The sequence below is a fragment of the Myxocyprinus asiaticus genome, chromosome 42, assembly GCF_019703515.2.
Source record: "Myxocyprinus asiaticus isolate MX2 ecotype Aquarium Trade chromosome 42, UBuf_Myxa_2, whole genome shotgun sequence".
Lineage (NCBI taxonomy): Eukaryota > Metazoa > Chordata > Actinopteri > Cypriniformes > Catostomidae > Myxocyprinus > Myxocyprinus asiaticus.
This window is the reverse complement of record NC_059385.1, coordinates 16945598-16969301: the sequence shown is the minus strand read 5'-3', so window position 1 is coordinate 16969301 and position 23704 is coordinate 16945598. Positions and strand designations below refer to the sequence as shown.

The 23704-nt window shown below is 38.1% G+C and overlaps 2 protein-coding genes across 4 annotated transcripts in view; both read right to left on the bottom strand.

Annotated features, from left to right (window-relative positions):
• Positions 1-563: 563 nt before the first annotated feature.
• LOC127432813 (transmembrane protein 135-like) lies at positions 564-19369 on the bottom strand. 2 transcript variants are annotated; one of them, XM_051684239.1, is made up of 15 exons: positions 19179-19369; positions 16171-16298; positions 15587-15679; positions 14070-14103; positions 13791-13856; positions 13537-13583; positions 12780-12821; positions 12428-12595; positions 4535-4604; positions 4143-4310; positions 3957-4020; positions 3788-3864; positions 3188-3286; positions 1801-1868; positions 564-1719 (listed from the first exon to the last, which is right to left on the bottom strand). In XM_051684239.1, exons 1-15 carry the CDS (start codon positions 19338-19340, stop codon positions 1587-1589), a joined length of 1419 nt encoding a protein of 472 aa, XP_051540199.1. In that variant the 5' UTR covers positions 19341-19369; the 3' UTR covers positions 564-1586. The 2 variants fall into 2 exon arrangements, with proteins under 2 accessions (XP_051540199.1, XP_051540200.1); XM_051684240.1 differs by lacking the exon at positions 12428-12595.
• Positions 19370-20380: 1011 nt separating this feature from the next.
• LOC127432835 (T-complex protein 1 subunit theta) overlaps positions 20381-23704 on the bottom strand; it is a 9727-nt gene continuing 6403 nt past the window's right edge. The window contains exons 11-16 of one of the 2 annotated variants that reach the window (XM_051684274.1): positions 23502-23617; positions 23332-23403; positions 23087-23251; positions 22885-23004; positions 22635-22761; positions 20381-20625 (exon numbers count right to left, since the gene is read on the bottom strand). In XM_051684274.1, coding sequence (XP_051540234.1) covers positions 22654-22761; positions 22885-23004; positions 23087-23251; positions 23332-23403; positions 23502-23617 — 581 coding nt within the window. In that variant the 3' untranslated portion in view covers positions 20381-20625; positions 22635-22653. The remainder of the gene's footprint in view (positions 20626-22634; positions 22762-22884; positions 23005-23086; positions 23252-23331; positions 23404-23501; positions 23618-23704) is intronic. The other variant, XM_051684275.1, reaches the window with a different exon arrangement.

The following is a 23704-nucleotide window of genomic DNA, read 5'->3' as shown; positions in this document are numbered from 1 at the left end:
TATTTAAAATGTTGTATAGGGCAGCAGAAATCACACAGAACTGAATGAATCCATTAAAATGTCATATTATAATGTCAACTGCATTAAATAAATGTGATGACATTTAACTAATCTCATTGATTATAAATTAAATGAAATTAACTGATTAATTCTATGAACTATTCAATATAAATCAATTCAAACAGCACATGTAAACTTTTTTACATTTCTATAGGTGTTAATATGTAAAATGATGATTTAGATGCTGTCATTATGTCAGTATTGTATGTTTCAGTGTCAATGCAAATGTAAGAGAATGTAGGTTTGCTAGAACCAAACTTTACGTAAGAATACATCCGAATTCTCACTTTGTCATTTCAGAAATGTATTCCAATTTATCATTATAATATTAACATCAATATAAACTTTTGTTGATATTAAAATTTGATGTTTAAATAATCTTTTGGCCCTAAACTGACGCCATATCTGACTTAACTTTTCCCAGAAGTGGAATGGTTTAACAAAATATACCCAACAACATACTTCTACATTTAGTTAAATAAAACACTCTTAAAACTTAAAAATTATTTTTATATAAAGCTTTTGCCTTTATACAAACACCAAAGACATAAGGCTTTTTTTACATAAATTACAGTTTCAAATACACAGCAATACTCTGATAATATTGTCAGATTTTACTTTTTAAGTATTATTGTTATTGCTAATAAAAATAAAATAAAAAAAGTTCTGCTACTGAAAAAGAAAGTCCATTCAAATAATTGCCAAACAAAACAAAAAAAAAGGGTAGGCTATAAGTGTTTCGCCCTAATAACTTTCACACCTCTACTTCTGATGTAGAGAATGTCTCAATATATTTCTATCTGTAAGGACAAAGACCACACTGAGTATAAAGAAGAGCTCGAATACAACCCTGATGTCAGTAAGATCCTTTTTTTTTTTTTTTTTTTAGATGGCTTAACCCGCATACCGTGACTATGGCAGATACAGAAAGTTCATTTCAGATTTGCTCTATTTTGCGAACCAAACGACAGAATTTGAAATGAAAATGACCGAACAATAATCAAGCATCCCAGTTTAACCTTCTGAGGTACTCGACGCTGTGTTGTAAACAGCAGTGTGTGAACATTTCAATACATCTGATTAAAAAACATTCAATAAAATTGTTCTCAATGCCCAATGGTTAATGCTCTATACACTATGAAACACAAAGATTGCAGGTCAGATCCCATGCAGGGACCATACAGGAATTTCTGAGTTCTTGTGAACACATTCTCTGTCACCATTGTGCCCTTGAGGATATATTAAATAACAAGCAACTATTTTCCTATGAACTTCAAATTATCTTCAACTGAACCAGTGCTGATATTGTGCACACATCTTGCCTGCAGTGATTACATTACAAAATGTTTTATATCCACATCATTAAAGTAAACTTATAACTGCCTTCACACATTCACCTCTCATTTAATGACAGAGTTCCTGGGCAAGGGAATATAATAGAGAGCAAGTGTGTGCAATATCGTGAGAGAGATTGCCATGTCATTCTTGGTTTATGGGAAGACATCTCACTGGCAACCCAAGGTCCGTCAGCCCAGCTGCACATCCATGTCCATGGGACACAGCACATATCTGGGGTCCAGTTTAGGTGTGAAGTTACCAAAATTTCTGGAAGCCTCAGTTCCAAATGTATCAAGCACTTTTCTGTTCATCAGAGCAAACCTGAAGAATGAGATCAATCATTTACAATGTACCAGCAGTTCAAATACACATAATCAATCGCATTTTTCAACTAATACACACCTGCCCTTCGTCAACCGCAGAAGAAACTTCCAGTATGAGGGTCTCAGAGTTTGCACTTCCATAACAGCCTAAGATAAGCACAAAATCCAACATAGCTCAGATCAGCCCATGACATGTTAAAGAAAAATACTTGCACGTTACAATACTTTCTTCTATCACTGCTTTACATGCAGTGACAACTGTAAGTAAACAATTTTTAGGATGATTCCCCCGAAAAGTGTTAACACTGTGGCACTTTTAATATTGCTGGGTTTATTTTGAGCAACCCAACCAGCCAGATACAGCAACATCGGCTCAAGCAATGGTGTGAATTTGGGGCGGGATCAACTATTTGCTCGACCAATGGCAGAAGTAGGGTGTTTTCAGAAAGCTGTTTGAAAACAATGTTTCTTTCTGCAACTTGCGCAGAAATCACACACTTCATCTTAATCTTCAACAGATAACAATCCCTGGTAACTATGACTGTCACAAAAACTCAGTAGTCGATCCCAATAAGAGATTCATGATTCTTGACACCAATTTTGATACCACAGCAAAACTAATATGCTATTGAACTCACTCCTTTACTTAAAAATTTAAATATTTATATTAACAAAATATGTTATAAAATAATAATATATTTTATATAACAAAATTTAATAAACATTAATAAAATGCTAACAAATTAATAAAAATAATAATGAATAAATAATAAATAATAATAAAAACTCACAGTTGTTTTACAGAGCTAGAAAAGACATTAGTAGATACAAAAATGTAGATGTAAGAAAACAGATACAATTGAATTATATTAATTTTAAATGATATAAAAATAAATTGTATAAAATTTATCTTAAAATGTTACATTATAGAAATTTTAAATAATGTTGAAAATATATACATTTAAGATCAATTAAATTAATTAAATGAAAATAATGGCATGTAGCATTCAAGTATTTCTGACTTTCTGCTTCCCAGTTTTTACAAGTAATTTTTCCAAGTAAACAGTCAGTAATAAAGAAATAATTTAAGAGCACAAATTATTAAAAATAATTTTCTTATACACTTAATATACAGCAGCAAGTCTATTAGGCTGCAAAGCCTAATCCACAGATCTGACATTTTGACACACATCTGATTTTTTGTCCCGCTTATTAGCATTAACTCAAGACAACCCAAATAGTAATAATAGAACATTCATTTCAGTTCCATAATTAATGATCAGATGATGACAATTATCGTTTGTGGCATATTCAAGTGCAGATTCTCATTCAATAAATGACTAAAGCATCAGTAAGTAACAAGCTGCATTGGCTTCTAACAACTACTGCATTTTAATGACGATTTCATTTTCCCTTGATATAAACTGTCCTTGGGTATTCAAAAGGTGCTCATTTTTTTTACTTACCGCTTGGAAACAGACGGCGGTGGAGATGGCATAGACTATTGTGTCAGCCTCAGGGAAGTATGGAAACCTGCCTGCCTCAATCCCTTTGAAATACAGTGTCTATAAAAACAGAAATTACTACTACAGCATACATATCTATACAGATATAATGTAAATATAACTCTCCTAAAAGTATAGTATAAAATACTAAACATAACTGACAAACGCCATCAACTATATGCAAAATGTACAAGTGTGAATTTAAATGTTGTATTGTTTCATGCTGCACTTCAAAAGGGGAAATGCAGTAACTACACATTTTGTCAAATTCTTACTGAGTTATAAATGAAATTGGGCCTCTAATTGGGTCTCTAATTGGGTCTCTATGATCTGTCCTATGACAGATGGGCTTCACGCAACTGTTTAATTCGTAATTGACTGGACAATAAAAACAAACTTTAAAAACGTTTTTTTTTTTTTTTACTTTGAATGTTGCCGTAATTACAGCGTTTTGGCTTTGTAGGGGCAGCATTGTTCTCTAAGTATAAAAGTAGCATAAAAGTTCATGTGAAGCAAGACCTGCTGATCTGAGAACACCCAAAAAGGTAAGTTAATAATTACCTCCACTAGTTTGGAGAAGAGGTACATGGAGATGGAGGTGCTCTTGTAGAAGAACATTGAGATGCCGGCAAGAAAACCTGAAAAGAGAGAACCGAGAACTTCAGAAGACTGTGCAAAGTCAATCGGTTGCAGTCGATTTGGTAGGCAATGGGTTCAACAACCAATTTACCTGCTATAAGAGCGTGAAGCTCATCATCCAGGTTACGCATCCATCTCAGTAAACAGCTTGTGCCCTTTCGAAAAATAGAAGAGAGATGGAGATTTCACTGACAAAGCGGAATACAAACAAAACCCACTAAAAGTTCCAAAGACAAATCACTGTCTCATAGGAAAAACAGTAGAGGAGTCAAAGTACCTTATATATACTGACAAAAGATCCCAGGAAAGCTCCTAGCTGGAAGTTCTCTTTGTTGTAGAGCAGCGAGAGCAGACGAGAGGGTTTGGTGAAGACATGTCTGAATGCTGATGGCACCTTCAAACAGCACTGAATGAGATAACCCACACTGAACATCCGGATGAAACCCTTTAAAAATATAAGGCAACAAAATCCTTGAAGTGTTTAAGAAGCTGCTCTTCGGCTTGCAACTTGCAACCAGCTCTCAGTTAGTGAGCAAAGGGCACTGTTATCGACAGCCTTCATATTTATACTCTCACATCCTCTGTCTCTCTCCCTTTCAAACACAAGCACTCAGAACAAACAGACAAATAGTTTGAATGACAGCAGGATATGAGGTCTTAGACTCTTACTTTAACACAGTAGGAGATGCAGTTGTCTTGATAGTGTTTGCAACATCTATGTCTGGGTCCATGCTTGCATCTGAAGAGGACAAGACATGCAAAATGACTGCAAACACACCATATGTTACGAAGCAAGTGGACATACACACAGGACAATGGAGCAGGATTGAAAATTAAAACACTTCAAGCTAAAAATAAAAAGGAGTTACTCACTAGTTGGCCGGTAACTTGATTAGGAAGGTCTGAAATGTTTTCAACAATAGTCTGACCCTTGCTGGTGTAAGTCACGTGAGCTCTTAAAATAAAACCATCTATTAAAGAGAAGGTGAGACTTGTGCAACTTCCAACTACTTTTACCTCAGTGGATTTTCCCCCCAGAACTCCATGTGGCCACACATACTGTTTTTGTAACATTCCTTGCATAAAGCCACCTGATTTTTTTATTTTTTTTTTGGTAAAATAATCAGGACGCATTTTCACATTTAACTTCACAGAAAGATGGAGACAAACTTATGTTGTATATGATGCTGCAATTGATTCAAAGTCTTTAGTTACAAATATCTATAAAAAAAAAATAAAAAAATAAAAAGTTACAGAGTACAGAATCAACTTTTAACCCCCATTATTTCCCTTTTCCCCTCCGAAATCCCAACCCCACCCTGTGCCTTAACTAATATCCCTGTGGTCAAAGCCTGAGTTGCACACTTATAAACAAACAAACAAAAAAAAGAAATATTTGAGAAAATGAAACTACAAAAATCAACAAATAAAGAGGAGAAATAGAAAAATTCCACAAAGGATACGATTCACAATTTCAACCACAATCATGTTTCTCTCCACATGATCCTCACTGAAAGCCCTCCAGAAAGGTCATATATTTGTCCCATTTCTTACCATATGCATCTAATCTGCCAAGCTGTCTGTATGACACCTTTTCGAATACCACCACCCTGCCCAATTCGGTGAACCATTCTTGAAATGAGGGAGTGCCTTTTGACTTCCATCCTGTACAATTTATTTGTCTGCCGATCATTACACAAGTTTGGACCGAGCTTTTTGTATATTTGTCACCTATTATAATAACTGCTCCAACTCCCAATATACATAGTCTGGGGCAAAATAAAATCTGAGTATCTAAAACCCTCACAGATAAAATTCTGGACCTTCAACCAGAATTCTTGAATTCTTAGCACAGAACCAAAGAGCATGGGCTATGTCTCCATCCTCCAACTGACATCGCAGGTGTGTCTTTTAAACCAAACCTAAACAATTTAGAGGGAGTCCAGTAGAAACAATGCAAAATCTTAACCCATACAGCACCATACAGAGAGTGTCTGCAGCTTTAGGGGGCTGAGTACTACCACCAAATATAGTACAAAGTAGATGGCGCAACAGTAAATACCTGAAAAATTGAGACCTAGAAATTCCAAATTTCTGTGTTATATTTTCAAATGATCTCAAAGCTCTGTTTTCTTAAAGGTCAACAAGTGTAGCAACACCCTTCTCGATTCATACTTTCCAGCAAAAGGGGGACTTGTTAATACATAATTTGGGGTTCAGCCATATGGTTGAGGAAACATTTAGGTAAGTATCAAAATTGAACATACAGGAAATCTTTGTCCATACTGAATGTAAGTGTGAAATAATGGGATGAATATTTCACTTATCTAGGCAATTTGATAGAAAGACTTTGCAATGGTGAGATTGGGGCGAGGACCACTTGTTCAATATTGTACCAGGGAGGGGCTCTCTCTCAGGTGGAAGAAACCAATGGGCCAAGTGTCTGAGACTAAAAGCATAGTATTAAAACAAAATTTTTGGGAGGCCTAAACCTCCTTTGTCAATTGGTCTATGTAACTTAATGAAATGCAACTGAGGTTGTTTACCATTCTAAATAAAAGACTTGAATATTCTATCAAATTGTTTAAAATAAGAAAGATGAACTTCTAGAGGGAGAAACTGTAGTAGATAATTGAATTTGGGGATACAATTCATTTGTATAATATTGACCTTCCCTGCCATAGACAAATGTTGTGAAGCCCACCTATCCCCATCACACGAGAACCTTTTCATTAACGAGTCAAAATTAACTAAATAAATCTCTCAAATTTGCTGGAAATAAAATGCCTAAATACCTAATGCCTTGCTTGAGCCATTGAAAAGCACCAGGTTGGAAAGCCATGGCAGGGCAATATGCTGTCATAGCAAGAGCTTCAGATTTAGACCAATTCACCCTATATCCTAAAAATCTGGAGAAAGAATGAATAATTCTATGGAGGCTAGACATAGGTCTACTAGGGTCGGAGACAAATAATAATATAAAATCTGCATAGAATAGAAGTTTATGCACAACACCTCCTGCTACAATACCAGGAAAACCATCCTCTTTTCTAAATACGGCTGCTAAAGGTTCCAGGGCAAGACAGAACAAGGGGAGAGAGAACAGCCTTGCCGGGTTCCCCTACCATGAGAAAAAAATCTGAAATGAATCTATTGGTTTGCACTGCCGCTAACAGTTGTTTATCAAGTAACTTAATCCACCCAATAAAAGTGTTCCTTAAACCTGTGAACTTCCAAAATCTTAAAAAGATAGTCCCATTACACCCTATCAAACGCCTTCTCTGCGTCAAGTGAGATGGCAGCGAAAGGGGTCTGATCATTTGCTGCTGACCCATAATATTTATAAAACATCTAATATTATCAGAAGAACTATGACCACGAATAAACCCCACTTGATCTATATGTATAATAGATGTAATTACTCTGCTTAATCAATTAGCCAAAATTTTAGACAATATTTTTTACATCTAACTTGATCAGGGAAATTGGACGATAACTCTTACATTCATTTGGTTCTTTATCTTTTTTTAAGAATGAGATTGATCAGGGCTTGCGTCATGGTTGGTGGTAGTTCACCTTTCTTTAATGACTCTGTGTAAACTTCTAACATAAGTGGAGCCAGTTCCGTGACATAAGATCTAAAAATTCTGCGGCAAAAACCATCTAGTCCCAGTGGCTTTAATTACCACAACAAGGTCCTCTAAAGTAATATCTGAGCCAAGAAAGTCTTTCTGACCACTTGTAAATTTAGGAAGTTCTAATGGCTCTACAAAGTTGCTAATATCCTTATCGGTAGACATAGACGTGGAGCTATAAAGATAGAAATAGAATTCTTTAAAGACCTTATTTTTATCTGTGGCAGAATATATTGCTTCCATAAGACTTCACTGAAGAAATGGTGGGAAAAAAACTCTCTCTGTTTTATGTATCTGGCAAGTGGTTTCCCTGCTTTGTCCCCCGACTCAAAGTATGTCTGTCTTGCCCTGAATAACCAAAGCTCTACCTTCTGTGACAAAATAGTACTGTACCTATACATTAGCTGAGTCAACTCTCTAAGACCTTTGGATGACATTCGGTGCTTGAACTCCTTTTCGGCACTTTTAATACTCTTTTCAATTCTATGAATTCCTGTGCTTTGATCTTTTTAATAAATGAGGCATACTGTATGATCCGCCCCCTAAGAACTTCCTTAAGCGCCTCCCATGCCACGCCTACAGAGGACACTGAGGACCAATTGATTTCTACATAAACACTGACTTCTGTCTTTAACAATTGTTGAAATTATGGATCCTGTAGAAGGGATGTACTAAAGTGCCATCTATATGATTTTCTTTTCTCTCTATGCGGCAACATCTCTAAACACACCAAAGCATGATCTGAAACTAAAATGTTCCAATTGAGCAGTCAGTGGGAGATGGAATAAGTGACTTGGATATCAAATCTATTCTAGAGTAAATCTTATGAACTGATGAACAAAACATGTAGCCTCCCCAGATGGATTCAGAAGTCTCCAAATGTCTGTAAGACCAAGATTTTTACACATCCTCCGTAATGCCAACATTGCTTTAAAGGGTCTACACACCTCTGAATCACTATGATCAAGGACTGGATCCATTAAAAGATTGAATTCTCCAACCAAAACCATATCATGAAGGATCCCAGCTGCTTGTAGCTTCCCCTCAAGATCTATAAAAAAGTTCGGATCATCAGTGTTGGGTGCATAAATATTAGCCAAAATAAGATTTTGCCCCTGTATTTCAGCCAAAACAATAATGACTCTTCCTAAATTATCCTTGATCTGTTTGAGACATTTAAATTGTAAGTGCTTACTTATCAATGTGATGACTCCCCTGCTCTTACTAGAACCAGCACTACAAAACACATGCCCACCCCATGCCCTGCCAAGTTTTTCAGCTTCTTGTGGAGAAAGTTGCATTTCTTGAAGGAACACTATATTACATTTTTAATGCTTAAGAAAAGATACCACCTTCCTTCTTTTTATAGGGTGCCCCAGCCCATTAACATTCCACAGGGAGAGAAAAATTTTACCTATATTAAAAGTGTGACATGTTGACATGCAAAGAAAAATTGTGTACCCAAGGCTAAATTATATAGACCACTATCCAACAATGATGTACCCATAACATCAATAACATCCTTAACCCACAGAACAGAAAAAAACTAAATGCGCTTCAACCTTGAGCATAACAGTCCCAACTGTTGTCCATTGCTTGGAAATCCGACAGTCCATGCACACTCACAAGATTTTCCGCGACACTATTGCAACCAGATTGCTCAAGTCCGGTGATTTTTACACACACACACACACATATACACCGATCAGCCACAACATTAAAACCACCTCCCTAACATTGTGTAGGTCCCCCTCGTGATTCAAAAACAGCTCTGACCCATCGAGGCATGGACTCTACAAGACCTCTGAAGGTGTCCTGTGGTATCTGTCACCAAGACGTTAGCAGCAGATCCTTTAAGTCCTGTATGATGCAAGGTGGAGCCTCCATGGATTGGACTTGTTGGTCCAGCACATCCCATAGATGCTCAATAGGATTGAGATCTGGGGAATTTGGAGGCCAAGTCAACACCTTGATCTCTTTGTCATGTTCCTCAAACCATTCCTGAACCATTTTTGCAGTGTGGCAGGGTGCATTATCCTGCTGAAAGAGGCCACCGCCATCAGGGAATACCGTTGCCATGAAGGGGTGTGTGTGGTCTGCAACAATCTTTAGGTAGGTGGTACAGGTCAAAGTAACATCCACATGAATGCCAGGACCCAAGGTTTCCCAGCAGAACATTGCCCCAGAGCATCACACTGCCTCAGCCGGCCTGCCTTCTTCCCATGGTGCATCCTGCTGCCATCTCTTCCCCAGGTAAGCAACGCACACACACCTTGCCATCCACATGATCTAAAAGAAAATGTGATTCATCAGACCAGGCCACCTTCTTCCATTGATCCATGGTCCAGTTCTGATGCTCAAGTGCCCATTGTAGGCGCTTTCAGTGGTGGACAGGAGTCAGCATGGGCACTCTGACCGGTCTGCGGCTACGCAACCCCATACACAGTAAGCTGCGATGCACTGTGTTTTCTGACACCTTTCCATCATGGCCAGCATTACGCACATCAGCAATTTGTGCTACAGTAGCTCTTCTGTGGGATCGGACCAGACGGGCTAGCCTTCGCTCTCCATGCGCCCATGACCCTGTCGCCGGTTCACCAGTTGTCCTTCCTTGGACCACTTTTGGTAGGTACTAAGCACTGCATACATTTGTTTTTGGCACCATTGTGAGTAAATACTAGAGACTGTTGTGTGTAAAAATCCCAAGAGATCAGCAGTTACTGAAATACTTAAACCAGCCCATCTGGCACCAACAATCACCAAGCGATTATCTAATCAGCCAGTCAGATACGGGTCAGGAGCTTCAATTAATGTTCACATCAACCATCAGAATGGGGGAAAAAATTTGGAGCGTGGCATGATTGCTGGTGCCAGATGGGCTGATTTGAGTATTTCTGTAACTGCTGATCTCCTGGGATTTTCACATACAACAGTCTCTAGAATTTACTCCGAATGGTGCCAAAAACAAAAAACATTCAGTGAGTGGCTGTTCTACGGATGGAAACGCCTTGTTGATGAGATAGGTCAACAGAGAATGGCCAGACTGGTTCAAATTGACAAAGTCTATGGTAACTCAGATAACCACTCTGTTCAATTGTGGTGAGAAGAATAGCATCTCAGAATGCTATTCTGAGATGCGGGTTGGCGCTGTTTTGACGGCACGAGGGGGGCCTACACAATATTAGGCAGGTGGTTTTTAATGTCATGGCTGATCGGTGTGTGTGTAATATATATATATATATATGTATATATATATATATATATATATATATATATATATATATATATATATATATATATATATATATATATATACACACACACACACCGATAGTGTGTTCAATAAAATAAAAAAAATCAAATAAAATAGGTCCCAGTAAACAATAACATCGAACCCACAAAGTGAACGAATGAGCTTAACAAGTCAACAGGGGAGAAAAAAAGAAAAAAGGAAAAAGAAAGAGAGTCAGGCAGAAGCCAGTGGGCAGACAACAGAACAACAACCCTCTCAGACTGCATCAGTAAAATGCACGATGTGTAGTTTGTATTGTTGATCGAGTGCAGGCAAAATTACCCACTCACACCAATGATTTAATGAAGGCCATAGCTTGTCGTGGGCAAGTCTTACGTCCGTCCTTGGTGTCAATTCTCAGCTTAGCAGGAAAAAGCAATGCAAAGTTTACCTTCAGTTGGTGCAGTAATTTTTTACACTTTTGAATCCGCCCACTTTCACTTGTTTCGCTTTAGCAAAGTCTGGAAAAACCATGATGTTGAGGTCCTCCCAGAACAACTTGCCTTTATTCCTCGCCACTCGTAGAACAAAGTCTCTGTCAGCTGACCACAAGAATCTTGCCAGGATTGATCGGGGTCTGTCACTCACCCCGGGAAGATGAGCGAGGGCTCTGTGCGCGTGCTCATCTCGAGCCGGCAGCCCGCTTTGTTGATCAAATTTGGAATAAGCCCCTCCCAAAACTGCACCATATCTCGACCTTCCTTTCCCTCGGGGATTCCAATGATACGAACATTATTATGTCTGCTCTGATTTTCAATATCCTCTAGTTTTTTCCACACCCGTTCCACATCAGCCATGGTAGCAGGCTGTAAGCCTGTAGGTCTCTTTCGGCCCACTCCAGAAACTCTATCTGTTTTTCAACATCATCCATTCTTGTGATCAGGGTGGAAAGTTTTGCCTCCATAGATGTGATCGCTCTAGGTATTTCTGCAAGGCCCTCCATGTAGGTCAAGATTTTCATTAGTGCTGCATAAATGTTCGAGATATCCCAACCTACGACATGAAGCTGACTGCTGTCACTATCGACTGGACCTCTGCCATCATGATCCTGCGAGGCGTCCTACATGTGAGAACGTAAGTGCTTTTTAATGTCCCCACAGCCCGACGATTTCAAATTTTTCGACATCCTGCCCTCCCAGCACACCGGTTAATATTGCTTAAAAGGATAACTGAAGCAAAGTTTAAGCGGAGCTCGCCTTCAAGCGACCAACTCTTGCATAGCGTCACGTGACCCCCCAATACAATTAACATTTATTACAAATTAAATCAAATAAGAAAATGATTTAATTTGTAATAATAATAATAATAATTAAAAAAAACTTTCCTTGTCTTTCTCCTGCACTAGCTTCTCTAGTCCTCTAGCCACTTTGGGAACTTGGAAGTGCAAAACTTCAGATAGTGTTGACTTTAGTATTACAAATTGCTTGTTATATTCCTCATTTGTAAGTCGTTTTAGATAAAATCGTCTGCTATACGACTAAATGTAAATAAAAGTTTCAAACACTTGTGGTAACAGTTTGAACGACTGCTGATGAGCAAGTGAATGAAGAGGCCAATGCATTTTCTACTAAAAATACCGTAGTCTCAAATACAGGTTTGGAAAGTATGCTTGCCAAGTGGATATGTCACACTCACACTGAGTCTAGCAGTCTGCGTGTAAGTGCTCTGATGCAGCTCCCCCTAGAGACAGGCGTGTGCTCTGGTCTTTGCTCCAGTGGTACCACGGCTCTCTCTGAGCCTTGTGCGTGCGTATGCTCGGAGAGGCAAGAGTGTGTCGGGATCTCCTCCTTCCCAACTATAAATCTGTCACAGCCAGACATATAATATTCTTTAACAAATCAACTAAAGTCTTTATAAGAGTTTATACTCTGAACAGGGTGTTTTCTTTTGATGCCTTAGGATTAACTGTAAATCCTCAGGAGTATAAAAATAGCAAATACAAGAATGTTAACGTCATGTCATATAAATCTTAATAATAAACACTTACTTTAAGGCAGAGAACGCAAAGCCATTCAGTCCGTCTTTACATCTGAAAAAACAAATCAAAATCACAAATCAAAGTTAATGGTTGTTAAAGGGAAACCCCTTTTTTTTTTCTCTCTCCTCTTTTTCTCCCCAATTTGGAATGCCCAATTCCCAATGTGCTCTAGGTCCTCATGGTGGCGTAGTGACTCGCCTCAATTCGGATGGCAGAGGACGAATCTCAGTGGCTTGTCTTATCACCTGGCTTGTTGAGCACGTTACCACAGAGAGCTATTCTCCACGGTATCCACACACAACTCACCACGTGCCCCACTGAGAGCGAGAACCACATTATAGCGACCACGAGGAGGTTACCCCATGTGACTCTACCCTCCGTAGCAACCGGGCCAATTTGGTTGCTTAGGAGACCTGGCTGGAGTCACTCAGCAAGCCCTGGATTCGAACTCATGACTCCAGGGGTGGTAGTCAGCGTACCCAGGCCCCCAAAGGGAAAACTCTTTTAATCAAACTAGGTTTTGAACCGCACACCTCAGGTATTAGTAATAGTAAGTATATCCCATATTAATGGTGATGCTTGCCTTAGCAAACACCACTAATTAAATTTTGAATATCCTAAACCGAAAAATGGTAATTTAACAGCACAGCATATGACAAATTTAGTTTAGTTTTGTTTGAAAAATGTTTTTATATCCCAAAGCAAAATAGGCAAAAGGTTTTCTTCACAGATCTCTTTACTTACAGCAATAACCTGACAAACTTACCTGAAGAAAAACATATAAAGAGATGCAGTCAGGCAGAACAGAAGAACCTGAAAAACAAGTAGAATTAGCAAGATAAACATCATAAAAATCAAAACTTTAATCCCTTTTTATAATCAGGTCAGGATCAGTTCAACCGGCTGGCTGAGTTCAACAATAAAACTTTTGAAAATGTGTTAAATGCCATTGCATCAAGAGTAATAGCTTAATGATCTTAAGTCATGAAGCAATGAAGGTTCAGAAAAACGTGACAGTACCTCTCCATGTTTCATAGGCTTAACGAGACCCCTAGTGACAGCCATCCGAAATATTGTCTCTGTTGCCTGGAAATGACACAAAGCACTTAAGATCAAAATCAGCTTTGGTTTTCTTGAAACAGACAGTTTTGACCAGAGCATGCCAGAAAAAGTAACATAAGTGACAGATAACAGATGCGATGCTGACTACTGCCCGGAAATGGTCGAGAAAGTATGAAAGAACTGTCAAGAAGAATTAATGCAGCGGAACTGAAAAAGAAAAATCCTAAATTGTCTTACCAGGTTTGCCATATAAATTGTTAGAAGTCCTCTCCTGTAAAAGAACAAAGAGTAAGAATATAAAATACTACATATATGTAATATTTAAGCAATAGAGTTTACAAGAGGCCATGCTATACTGTAAGTACATTCACAATCTATTACAGCCGTGAGTGCCTAATTTCTTTTCATAAAAAGGTTACAGCCTAATAAATTATTAAGGATGCAAACTGTTAGTAAAACTTTGTTGTTAAAGGGATAATTCACACAAAACTTTAAATTCTCTCATCATTTACTTAGCCTCATGCCATCCCAGATGTTTATGACTTTCTTTCTTCTGCAGAACACAAACGAAGATTTTTAGAAAAATATGTCAGCTCTGCAAGTCCATACAATGCATAGTGATGCAAGTGAATGGTGACCAAAACTTTGAAGCTCCAAAAAGCACATAAAGGCAGCACAGAATTAACCCATACAACAACAGTGGTTTAATTCATGTCTTCAGAATATGATAGGTGTGTGTGATCAATCTCCACTTTCACATTCACATTACTCTTCTTTTGCCGATTTGCATTCTTCGTGCATATCACCACATACAAGGCAGGGAGGAGAATTTATAGTAAAAAGAGGACTTAAATAAATGTTTTATAGGACTTAAGACTATAATAGGACTTAGACAGATCCATTTTTAAGTCCTTTTTTACTTTAAATTCTCCTCCCTGCCCAGTAGGTGGCGATATTCACGAAAAATGCGAATCGCCAAAAACAAAAGAAGAAGAATGTGAAAGTGGAGATTTATCCTTAAAAAAGGACTTAAATATCGATCTGTTTCTCACCCACACATATCACATCGCTTCTGGAGACAAGGATTACACAACTGGAGTCTTATGAATTACTTTTACGCAACATTTATGTGCTTTATTGAGCTTCAAAGTTCTGGCCACCATTCACTTGCATTGTGTGGACCTACAGTGCTGAGATATTCTTCTAAAAAATCTTTGTGTTCTGCAGAAAAAAGAAAGCTATACACTTCTGGGATGGCATGAGGACGAGGAGAGAATTTGTATTTTTGGGTGAACTATTCCTTTATGCAAATTCATTAAGTGTTCATTAAGTATTTTCTATGGGTGCTGTGAAGTTATATACACAGTAGCTAGGAGGACAAGTGTTTTGCTTCATAGCTGTTAACACATTGTGTATTTTAGCACAGCTGGAATGCTGTATTGATTATTCAGCATCCAGGGCTGGAAATATCTGCTGTATAAACAAGTAATGAAGCAGTAATAAACTAGTAATAAGTAAAGTCATGTTTTATGCATGACTAAATGGGCCTTTGTCTAAGCTTTAAACTTTTGCGGCACGTTATTACAAAGTAACTGTGTGTATAGTCGTTACTTTTTTTCCATCAGAGCATATTTCTGTATGTTGAAGTTGCCCCTGAATTCTGCTGTTGTAGACCTTGCTTTCACATTCTATGGAAAAGACGGAAGAAGAGAAAAGATGAAACTTCAGCATGAAAGGAAATAGTCATAGCTAACCTGCTTTTACGCTCTATTAGTATAGCGATGTATGAGGCAGGCAGTGCTGCACCAAAACCAGCTGACCAGGAGTAGAAACGTCCCAGCAACCTCCTGAAAAACAGTGAAAGAAGGAAACAATGGAAGCATAGCTGGTCGTTTATATTTAGAATGTCTGCATGAATAAACTACACAACAGAGGGCTCAAACGAACTGTGGCACTTTCAACTGAGCATAATATCGCTGGTTAACATTTGTTGCAGTTAAAAGGGATTTCAATTAAACCAAAAAAATGAGTGGAACAGTCATGCGGGACACTAGTCATTAATTCAACGTTCTCTATGTGCATAATGCATCTGATGTGTTAAAGGACTAGTTCACCAAAAATGGAAAGTCTGACTTTAAATTTCATTTTTGGCTGAACTACCCCTTTCAGGATCCTTTATGGATGGGAGTGTTCTTGTATTCAGACTTTAAACACATTGATAAGGACAGGGATTCAAAGGTTGTTTTACAACTCATGATCGAATGACCATGCACGTGGAAAGCACTCACAGAGCAAACATTTCTCAGAACTGCTTTTAAACAGTATTTTGTTAGCTTACCGAAGAATGCAGAAGAATGCAATGTAGAGGCCCCCATTTGCAGTCAGGAAAGACGTGGACTGCAGGATCTCAGGAACCAGCCTTTTCTTGTAGTAATCCTTTTTCCGTCGTCTTAAGATGGCTGCAATCTAGAACACGAGATGAAACTTCCAAGTTTAAGAAATTCCTTGCTTAAATATCTGAACCCTGCAAGCCATAATACAAAGATCATATTTGATGATCCCTCCAATTGTCTCTAGAAACTGCACCCTCCTTTTCTCCTTGGGGTCATTTTTGACCCACATTGTGAATGAGAACCATTAAAAATGCATAAATTCTTGATTAGTGTACAACAGCGCTAAATACCCCCCTTGACAAAGGGGTTTATTGTGGTCCCAAAGTATATAAATGATATCAAAAAATTGTTAAAACTTTGCTAACATTGGCCAAGGACGTCTCAATTTATGTTTATTTCAATAACTTTTGGCATTTTATAATATCTCAACTATATAACAACATTTTCTGATTAATTCTGCTTGTAGAAAATCAACAGTAAATTATAGAATTAAACTTTAGTCCATGCCTATTTCAATAATGAATGTCTATAGACTCCTAGTGTTAAAGTGGATTAGGAAGGTGCCATAACAGATATTTCTGCCATCTAATGTTCATCTAATGTTTTAGGAGAAAATTATATGCAATAGGTCTTTTACCATTGGGGGGGCTTTTAGCCCCATTGTACCATATCATGTTAGTAAAATTATTTACTAACATACTGTCTGTTCAAAACTGTAAAAAATAAATAAAATAAAAAAAAAAACTCTCTCTGTGTGTGTTTAGACACGTGTATGTGTGCACAAACCCCATTTGAAAGAAACGTCTGCAATTTGTGGAAAAGGTGCAGTACCCAGTGGAGCAGAGAACAGTTTGGTCTAGGGGCTCAATTTGAGAAAATGTTAAATATTTTAGGCCAAATTTGATTAATAGATGTACAAAAACTATTTAAAGCTGCATAACATCCAGAAAGAACGAAGGTGAATGGTCACAACTGGTTCTTGGGTCAAAATTAGGGCTGGGCGGTTTTTCCGATTAATTCGAATTTGTGTTTTGACACAATTGTTTTTGGGGTTTTTTAATCGAGAAATCGAGATTTTGCAAAAAATACTGCAAACGCTATAGTTAGATACGTTGTCAATCCACCAAAGGCTGAATAAGGAAGAGAAAAATAATTTCATAGCGCTTGTCTTAATGACGCTACCAATCTGATCAGTTGCCGATCAGTGTGTGGCGCGCTCCAAATGAACATGACAGGTTAACAACATGGAGACTAACATAAAAGATATAACAATATTCACAGTACGATTGTACACAGTGTGATTGTAGCTCAGCTTCGTCCATCACACAGGTATACACTGGCTTAAGACCATAACTGGCCTCGGGTTGCGCATGTTGATGAACTGTCTCCTTTCTTTTCTTTTTACCCATAAAAAAGCGTTAGTTACGTGACAGTTATGGGTGCTTCATTTCAAATCATGGAGAGGCTTTATATGTATATATATATAAATAAAATAATAAACTTCAGCATAAAAGGAAATAGTCATAGCTAACCTGCTTTTATGCTCTATTAGTATAGCGATGTACGAGGCATAAATCATTTCATATTGCTGCGCTGCTCAGCGTGAACAACTAGAGGGCTGGGGTTTATGAATATAACAACATTTACTATATCTGAACTACTCTGAGTTTTTTATATAGGGAAAAGTAAGAATAGCCCATTCAAAGCCATTATAGCTTTTGCGATGCATTATATTGCGATTTCGAGATCTTCTTGGGCTGCAATGGTATTGTATTATTCACACACACCGGTTTCTGTAGGTCTTGTGGTTACATGGTGACCCTTACTGGTCTGTCAACTCATCCCAGTATCACTGAGGTACACTAAATTTACTTTTGACCATATAGTGTACTTTCCAATGAGGGACCATGAGCCACAGTTTTTGCAAAACTGTAGTAGATGCCAATAATGCCAACACTGCAACCCTACAGTTCAGGTATTGCACCACCATGAAATAGAATCCAATGACACTGGTATAAAAAATAAAAAAAAATAAATAAAAAAAATCTAAACTTTCACTGATGGTCTTGGGTCATGCCATTACTCACCAAAACATTTCCTAATTTGTCATTTATCTGACACTTTTATCAAAAGACAATTGCAATACACTTATTACAGAGACAACACTCCTAGAATGACCTGTGGTTGAATGTGGGTGTGTGGTGTGGTGTAGTAGTTAAAGTTCAGGCCTAGAAACCTGAAGGTTGCTGGCTCTGATCCATGAGTAATCACTATTGAGCCATTGTTTTAATGATCAGTTGCTTTCAAACTGGTGAAGAAGAATCACCCCATACAGGATTACCAAGTTACCCAAATTTCCAGAATCCAAAGCCAACAATACCATAATGACAATGCAAAACACAGCAACTGACTTGACCAGTTTAATAAGAGCCAATGGGCATCTAGGTCAAATAACCAATCTAATCTCGACCTAAAATCCTCTTTTCAGCTTTGTTTTGCAGGCAGAGTGATTCAAATTGGGCAGTTTCGGTTCAATGAGAACGACTGTGCAAACCAGGTTGTTTATCATCAAATTAAGTGTCACGATTATTTGTGCTCGCGGACGTCCAACATCATGTTAATGCAATACATTTCAAGAGTTTTAATGCAGAAAGAAAAGCGAAAGAGCAGACGTTTTGGCACAAAGTTGCGCCCAGAGTATTTGACAGTTGATCAGTATCATTGCGACAGATTTTCAGAGCAAGATAACGATGCTCTAACATTCCGTTGAAATATTAAAGGCTTATACGTGTAAAACACGACGGGTTGAGACCATAGATTGGTGTAAATAATAGAGAGATTCCTCTATACAGAGGCCCTTGTATCGTCCTGCAGGACTCTGGTGGTGTAGCTGAAATGCTAACTGCGCTCACGCGCTAGAAAAATAACGTAAACATCCGCGCTTTATACTCACCAGATACAGAGGAGCATATATTTTGAAAGAGACCTCCAGGGCACCGGCTGTCACCTGCAGTGTGGAGGCAATACATGAGGGATCCCATGTGTGCCCGATCTCGTAGCAGCTGTGCGGTATGGACTTACTGAGAGCAGTCATGTTTAACGCCGCGACGCGCATCCAGTGATCCAGCAGCAAGCTCGCGCTTGGCGCGCGCTCCCGGTAAATGCAAACTAATGGTAAAATTACAATCACTACTTTCGAAAGTTTAAAAATACGTTTTAGAGTTTGTTACGTATGATCACCATTTTCCCTTACTGAAATGGTCACCAGTTTTCCTTCAAATAACCATACTTGTCACAGTTATTGCTACTACTATAACTAGCCACCACATCACGACATTACATATTCTGAAAACTTCTTACAGAGTTTGAAGATTTCAGTAACAATAATTGTAGTAAATGGTATCTGATCGGAAATAATGCTGTTATAATTTTTTTTGTAGGCGCGAATATTTGTTTCTGCATTATGTTGGACTTAACCAACCCCTGCTGGGTAAAAAACAAGATACTATTTAGCCCGTGTCAGACCACTGGTATTAAAATGAATGGGAGGATTTGGAATTATAAATTATCCTTCCTGCCCAGTAGGTGGCGATATGCACAAAGAATGTGACTCGCCAAAAACAAAAGAATGTGAATGTTAAAGTGGAGATTGATAGTAAAAAAGGACTTCAATATTAATGTTTCTTACCCACACCTGCCATATCACTACAGAATAAATGAAGGTAATCACTGGAGTCTTATGAATTACTTTTATGCTGCCTTTATGTGCTTTTTTGGAGCTTCAAAAATTTGGTCACCATTCTCTTGTATTGTATGGACCAAAGGAGTTGAGGAGTTTATTCTTCAAAAAAAATAAATTAATTTGTGTTCTGCAGAAAAAAAAGTCATACATATCCGGGATGGCATGAGAGAGTAAATGATGAGAGATTTTCTTTTTTGGGTGAACTATCCCTTTAAGGTGCACTCATGAGGTGCAAATAACTTTGCTCAAAAAAACCCGACAAACATCAAGCTTTTTTTTGCTCACAAAACCATGATATTTTGCTAAAATATGTAACTCCTAATGCAGCATCACACCATTGTGGTGTTCCATTCAGTTTTCAAGAATTCAAAACTCAACGGAAGAAGAGTTTAGTTTAACAATTCAGAGACATGTTGACAGCTCAAGTGCCTTTTAATTGGACCAGAAAAACAGCTCAAAGCCACTCAACTGTTAATGGCTTCTAACAAAAAAAAATACAAAAAAATTGGAACTAGACTTTAAATACACAACACTTGAAGAGCTAAGACAGTGAGGGGAACATGGAGTAACACACAGGCTAGTGACATCATTCATCCTCATCCCAGTCCTTCTTTCCTTGTGGAGCTTTGGGTCCGCCAGCAGGCTTGGCCATGATAATCTGAAGGATAAAATGTAGACATGTTCAGACATTTAAAGCATTAAAACAGTCAATATTGTTGATTCAGTGCAAATATTAGCATTGTCATGGGCACTGCTCTGTGTTCCCTCCTGGGAGGAAAAACTGATTTTAGTGCATGCGACATGCAAGTAAACCATGCCAAAATTCAAGGTGAAAATTATTAAAAACAAAAAAATGCCATACAATTTGAAACAACTTCAGCTGTGAGATAGTCCGTGTGATGCTTTTGAAGTGGCTAACCAGATTCAAAAAGTTTGATATATTAGAGATGCAATTTAGTAATAATTAGAAACGAACTAAAGGCAGTGGCGGTTCTAGCTTGTATGGCGCCCTGGGCGAAACCCCTTCAACACGCCCCCAAAGTTGTTGTTGTGGGGGGGGGGGGTAATGTGTGGGTGCCGCCCCACCACAAGATGCTGCCCTTTTTTCTTAGGGATGTCCCGATACTGGTATCGGAATCGTGCTTGTAAAAATGCTCCGATACCCAAAACTGATAACATCTGACATACAAATGTCATTCCGTAAATATTCAGCACACAAATTTAAATCCCATTATGTCCTAGTGTGATAATTAAACCACTAAGGCTGCGATTTAATGAGATAAATACATAGTTTGCATGTGCTGCGCACTTCAAATGTGAGCACCTGTGAATTTGTGGAGCCGGTGTTGTGCAAATCCCAGCGCGCATATCTTTTAGACCTCCTTGACTCATACACGGGAAAACGGCATCATGAACATTGCATGCTCTGTATGTAGCAGATGACCGCGAGCAGAGTGCTAATTCACTTTGAAGCTTGAGGCACATACAGACTACATATTTATTTAATTACACAGCAGCCTTTTGCGGTTTAATAATCACCTTGAGTCACATAGCAACCCGCTTTACCAGAAGTGAGAATCTACCGTCAAAACACAGAAATGGAAAGGGCTTCAAAATAAAAGCTTCTGCCAAAATAAAAGCTAAATTTAAATGGAAAAAAAAAGTATGACAGAAATATATCACTACTGTATAGCTATTTAATATTTACTGTACTACTACTACTACTAATAAATATAATACAATTACTTTTGATTTTAAGTACAAATAAAGTACTTAAATGTATTTACAGTACTTAAGTACTTTATTTGACAAAAATACAATATGTTGACAATTAATTGCACTATTTTTATTTGTTTAAACAAGTTAATAAATTCCTTCATTTAAACACCATTTTGATGATAAAATTGAAATAAACTGTTGAAACGAATTCAGAGAAAAAAAAAAAAAAAAAAAAAATCAAAAAACAGGTATCGTATTGACGAGTCCTGAAAAGGAAGAATCGGTACTTGTAGTCATTCTCAATTTTGTTAATTGGGACATCACTAGTTTTTCTATACAAACATGCCCTAGATGAATGCCTTGGACTAATGGGCATCTTGCACAGGAGCACTGTGTTTTTAGACGCTGTGTCTAAAAAATAAATGTTAACTTTTAAAAACGCATCTCAAAGCACCTGTGTTCTGTTCGCCACACTGTACCTAGCTTTTTAGTGCAAGAACACGTTCGCTCTGAACAGCCCCCTATGTTGTTCCGTACCCGTATTACTTGTTAGGAAGATGTTAGTAAAAATCAAGATTCTTTAACATTTCTCTATGTTCCACTGAAAAAAGTGATAAAGGTATGGAACATCATGAGGGTGAGTAAAAGACGATCATTTTGGGTGAATTAACACTAAATTCTAAGGTCATCCACATCTGAATAAACATTTATCAATATGTGAAGTCTTCAAGTAAAACAGCTAATTTTATTATACAGTATAATGCTTCCCAAGTCAAATGTAAAGGGAGAACAAAGTAATCTGTGACCTAAAGTCTTTTGTTAGACCACACTCTTATTGTCAACTCAAATTCAAGCAGAACTTCCACACAGTGATCATGCAGCCCCATTTCAGACCCCTTCATCACTCCTGTGGTTAAGCACTACAAACAGTGGCGTGTTTTTGGGCACCTTATTTATTAATTTCTTATCAATGATGTGTATCAAATTTGTCTGGCTCCTCTTCCCAACTGTCTTTGTCCCAGTGTCCTTGCTGTTTAGGGGCTTTGGGTCCCCCTGCTGGCTTTGCCATAATGATCTGGCATACACATATCACATCAGAAAAATAAACAAGCTAACACACCACCTAAACTGATAGCAAATGGGAAAATATGGATGGGATGAGAAACTGAATTGATGCACAGAAATAATTGTACGGTACCTGATCAACGCGGAGAACAGTGATGGCAGCGTTTGTGGCCATTTTGATGCCCCAGTGTTTGACTAGGTATGGATCGAGGATGCCGGCCTCCATCATGTCCCTCACAGCGGGTCCCTCTCCCTAAACACAGTTTAAAAACATAAGTACTACTTATATTAGATCTATTTCTCAACTGATGTTGCATTCACTGTAGATGCTTCACCTCAATGTCAAAGCCTGTGTTCTTGTTGCCCTCGTGGTGAGCAGCGTACAGTTTGGAGATCAGCTCATTGCCCTTCACGCCAGAGTTCTCTGCCAGAGCACGAGGAAATACCTCAAACGCCTCAGCGTACTTCTTGATTGCATACTGCTCCAGGCTTGGGCAAGTCTTAAGAGGACAGTATCTCTTACACACTGCAGTTCAGAAGTTTTGCCAACAGCAGAATGAAATGAGGTTTATTTACTCACTTCTCCATAGGAGGTTAGGTGCTTGGCAAGCTCAATTTCAGTGGCACCAGCACCAGGACAGAGACGCTTGTCCTGAGAGGAAAATAGTTCTGTTAATGTCCCATTTGCTTACAGATTAAACCATTTTAATTGCAAATGATTTTGGAAGGAGGAGTTTTAAACCATCTCACCCTAACAAGGACTTTAAAGGTGTTGACTCCATCATCAATGGCACGCTCAATATCATCCATGAGATTATCTGTTGACCCTCGAATGACCAAAGTCGAAATGGCTCCATCCTCTTTATCTATAAAGAAAAGATAGATTGCATTAGCTGTACTGATCTTAAGGGATTACATCACTGCAAGACCAAACTAAAAGATTTAAAAAGTTC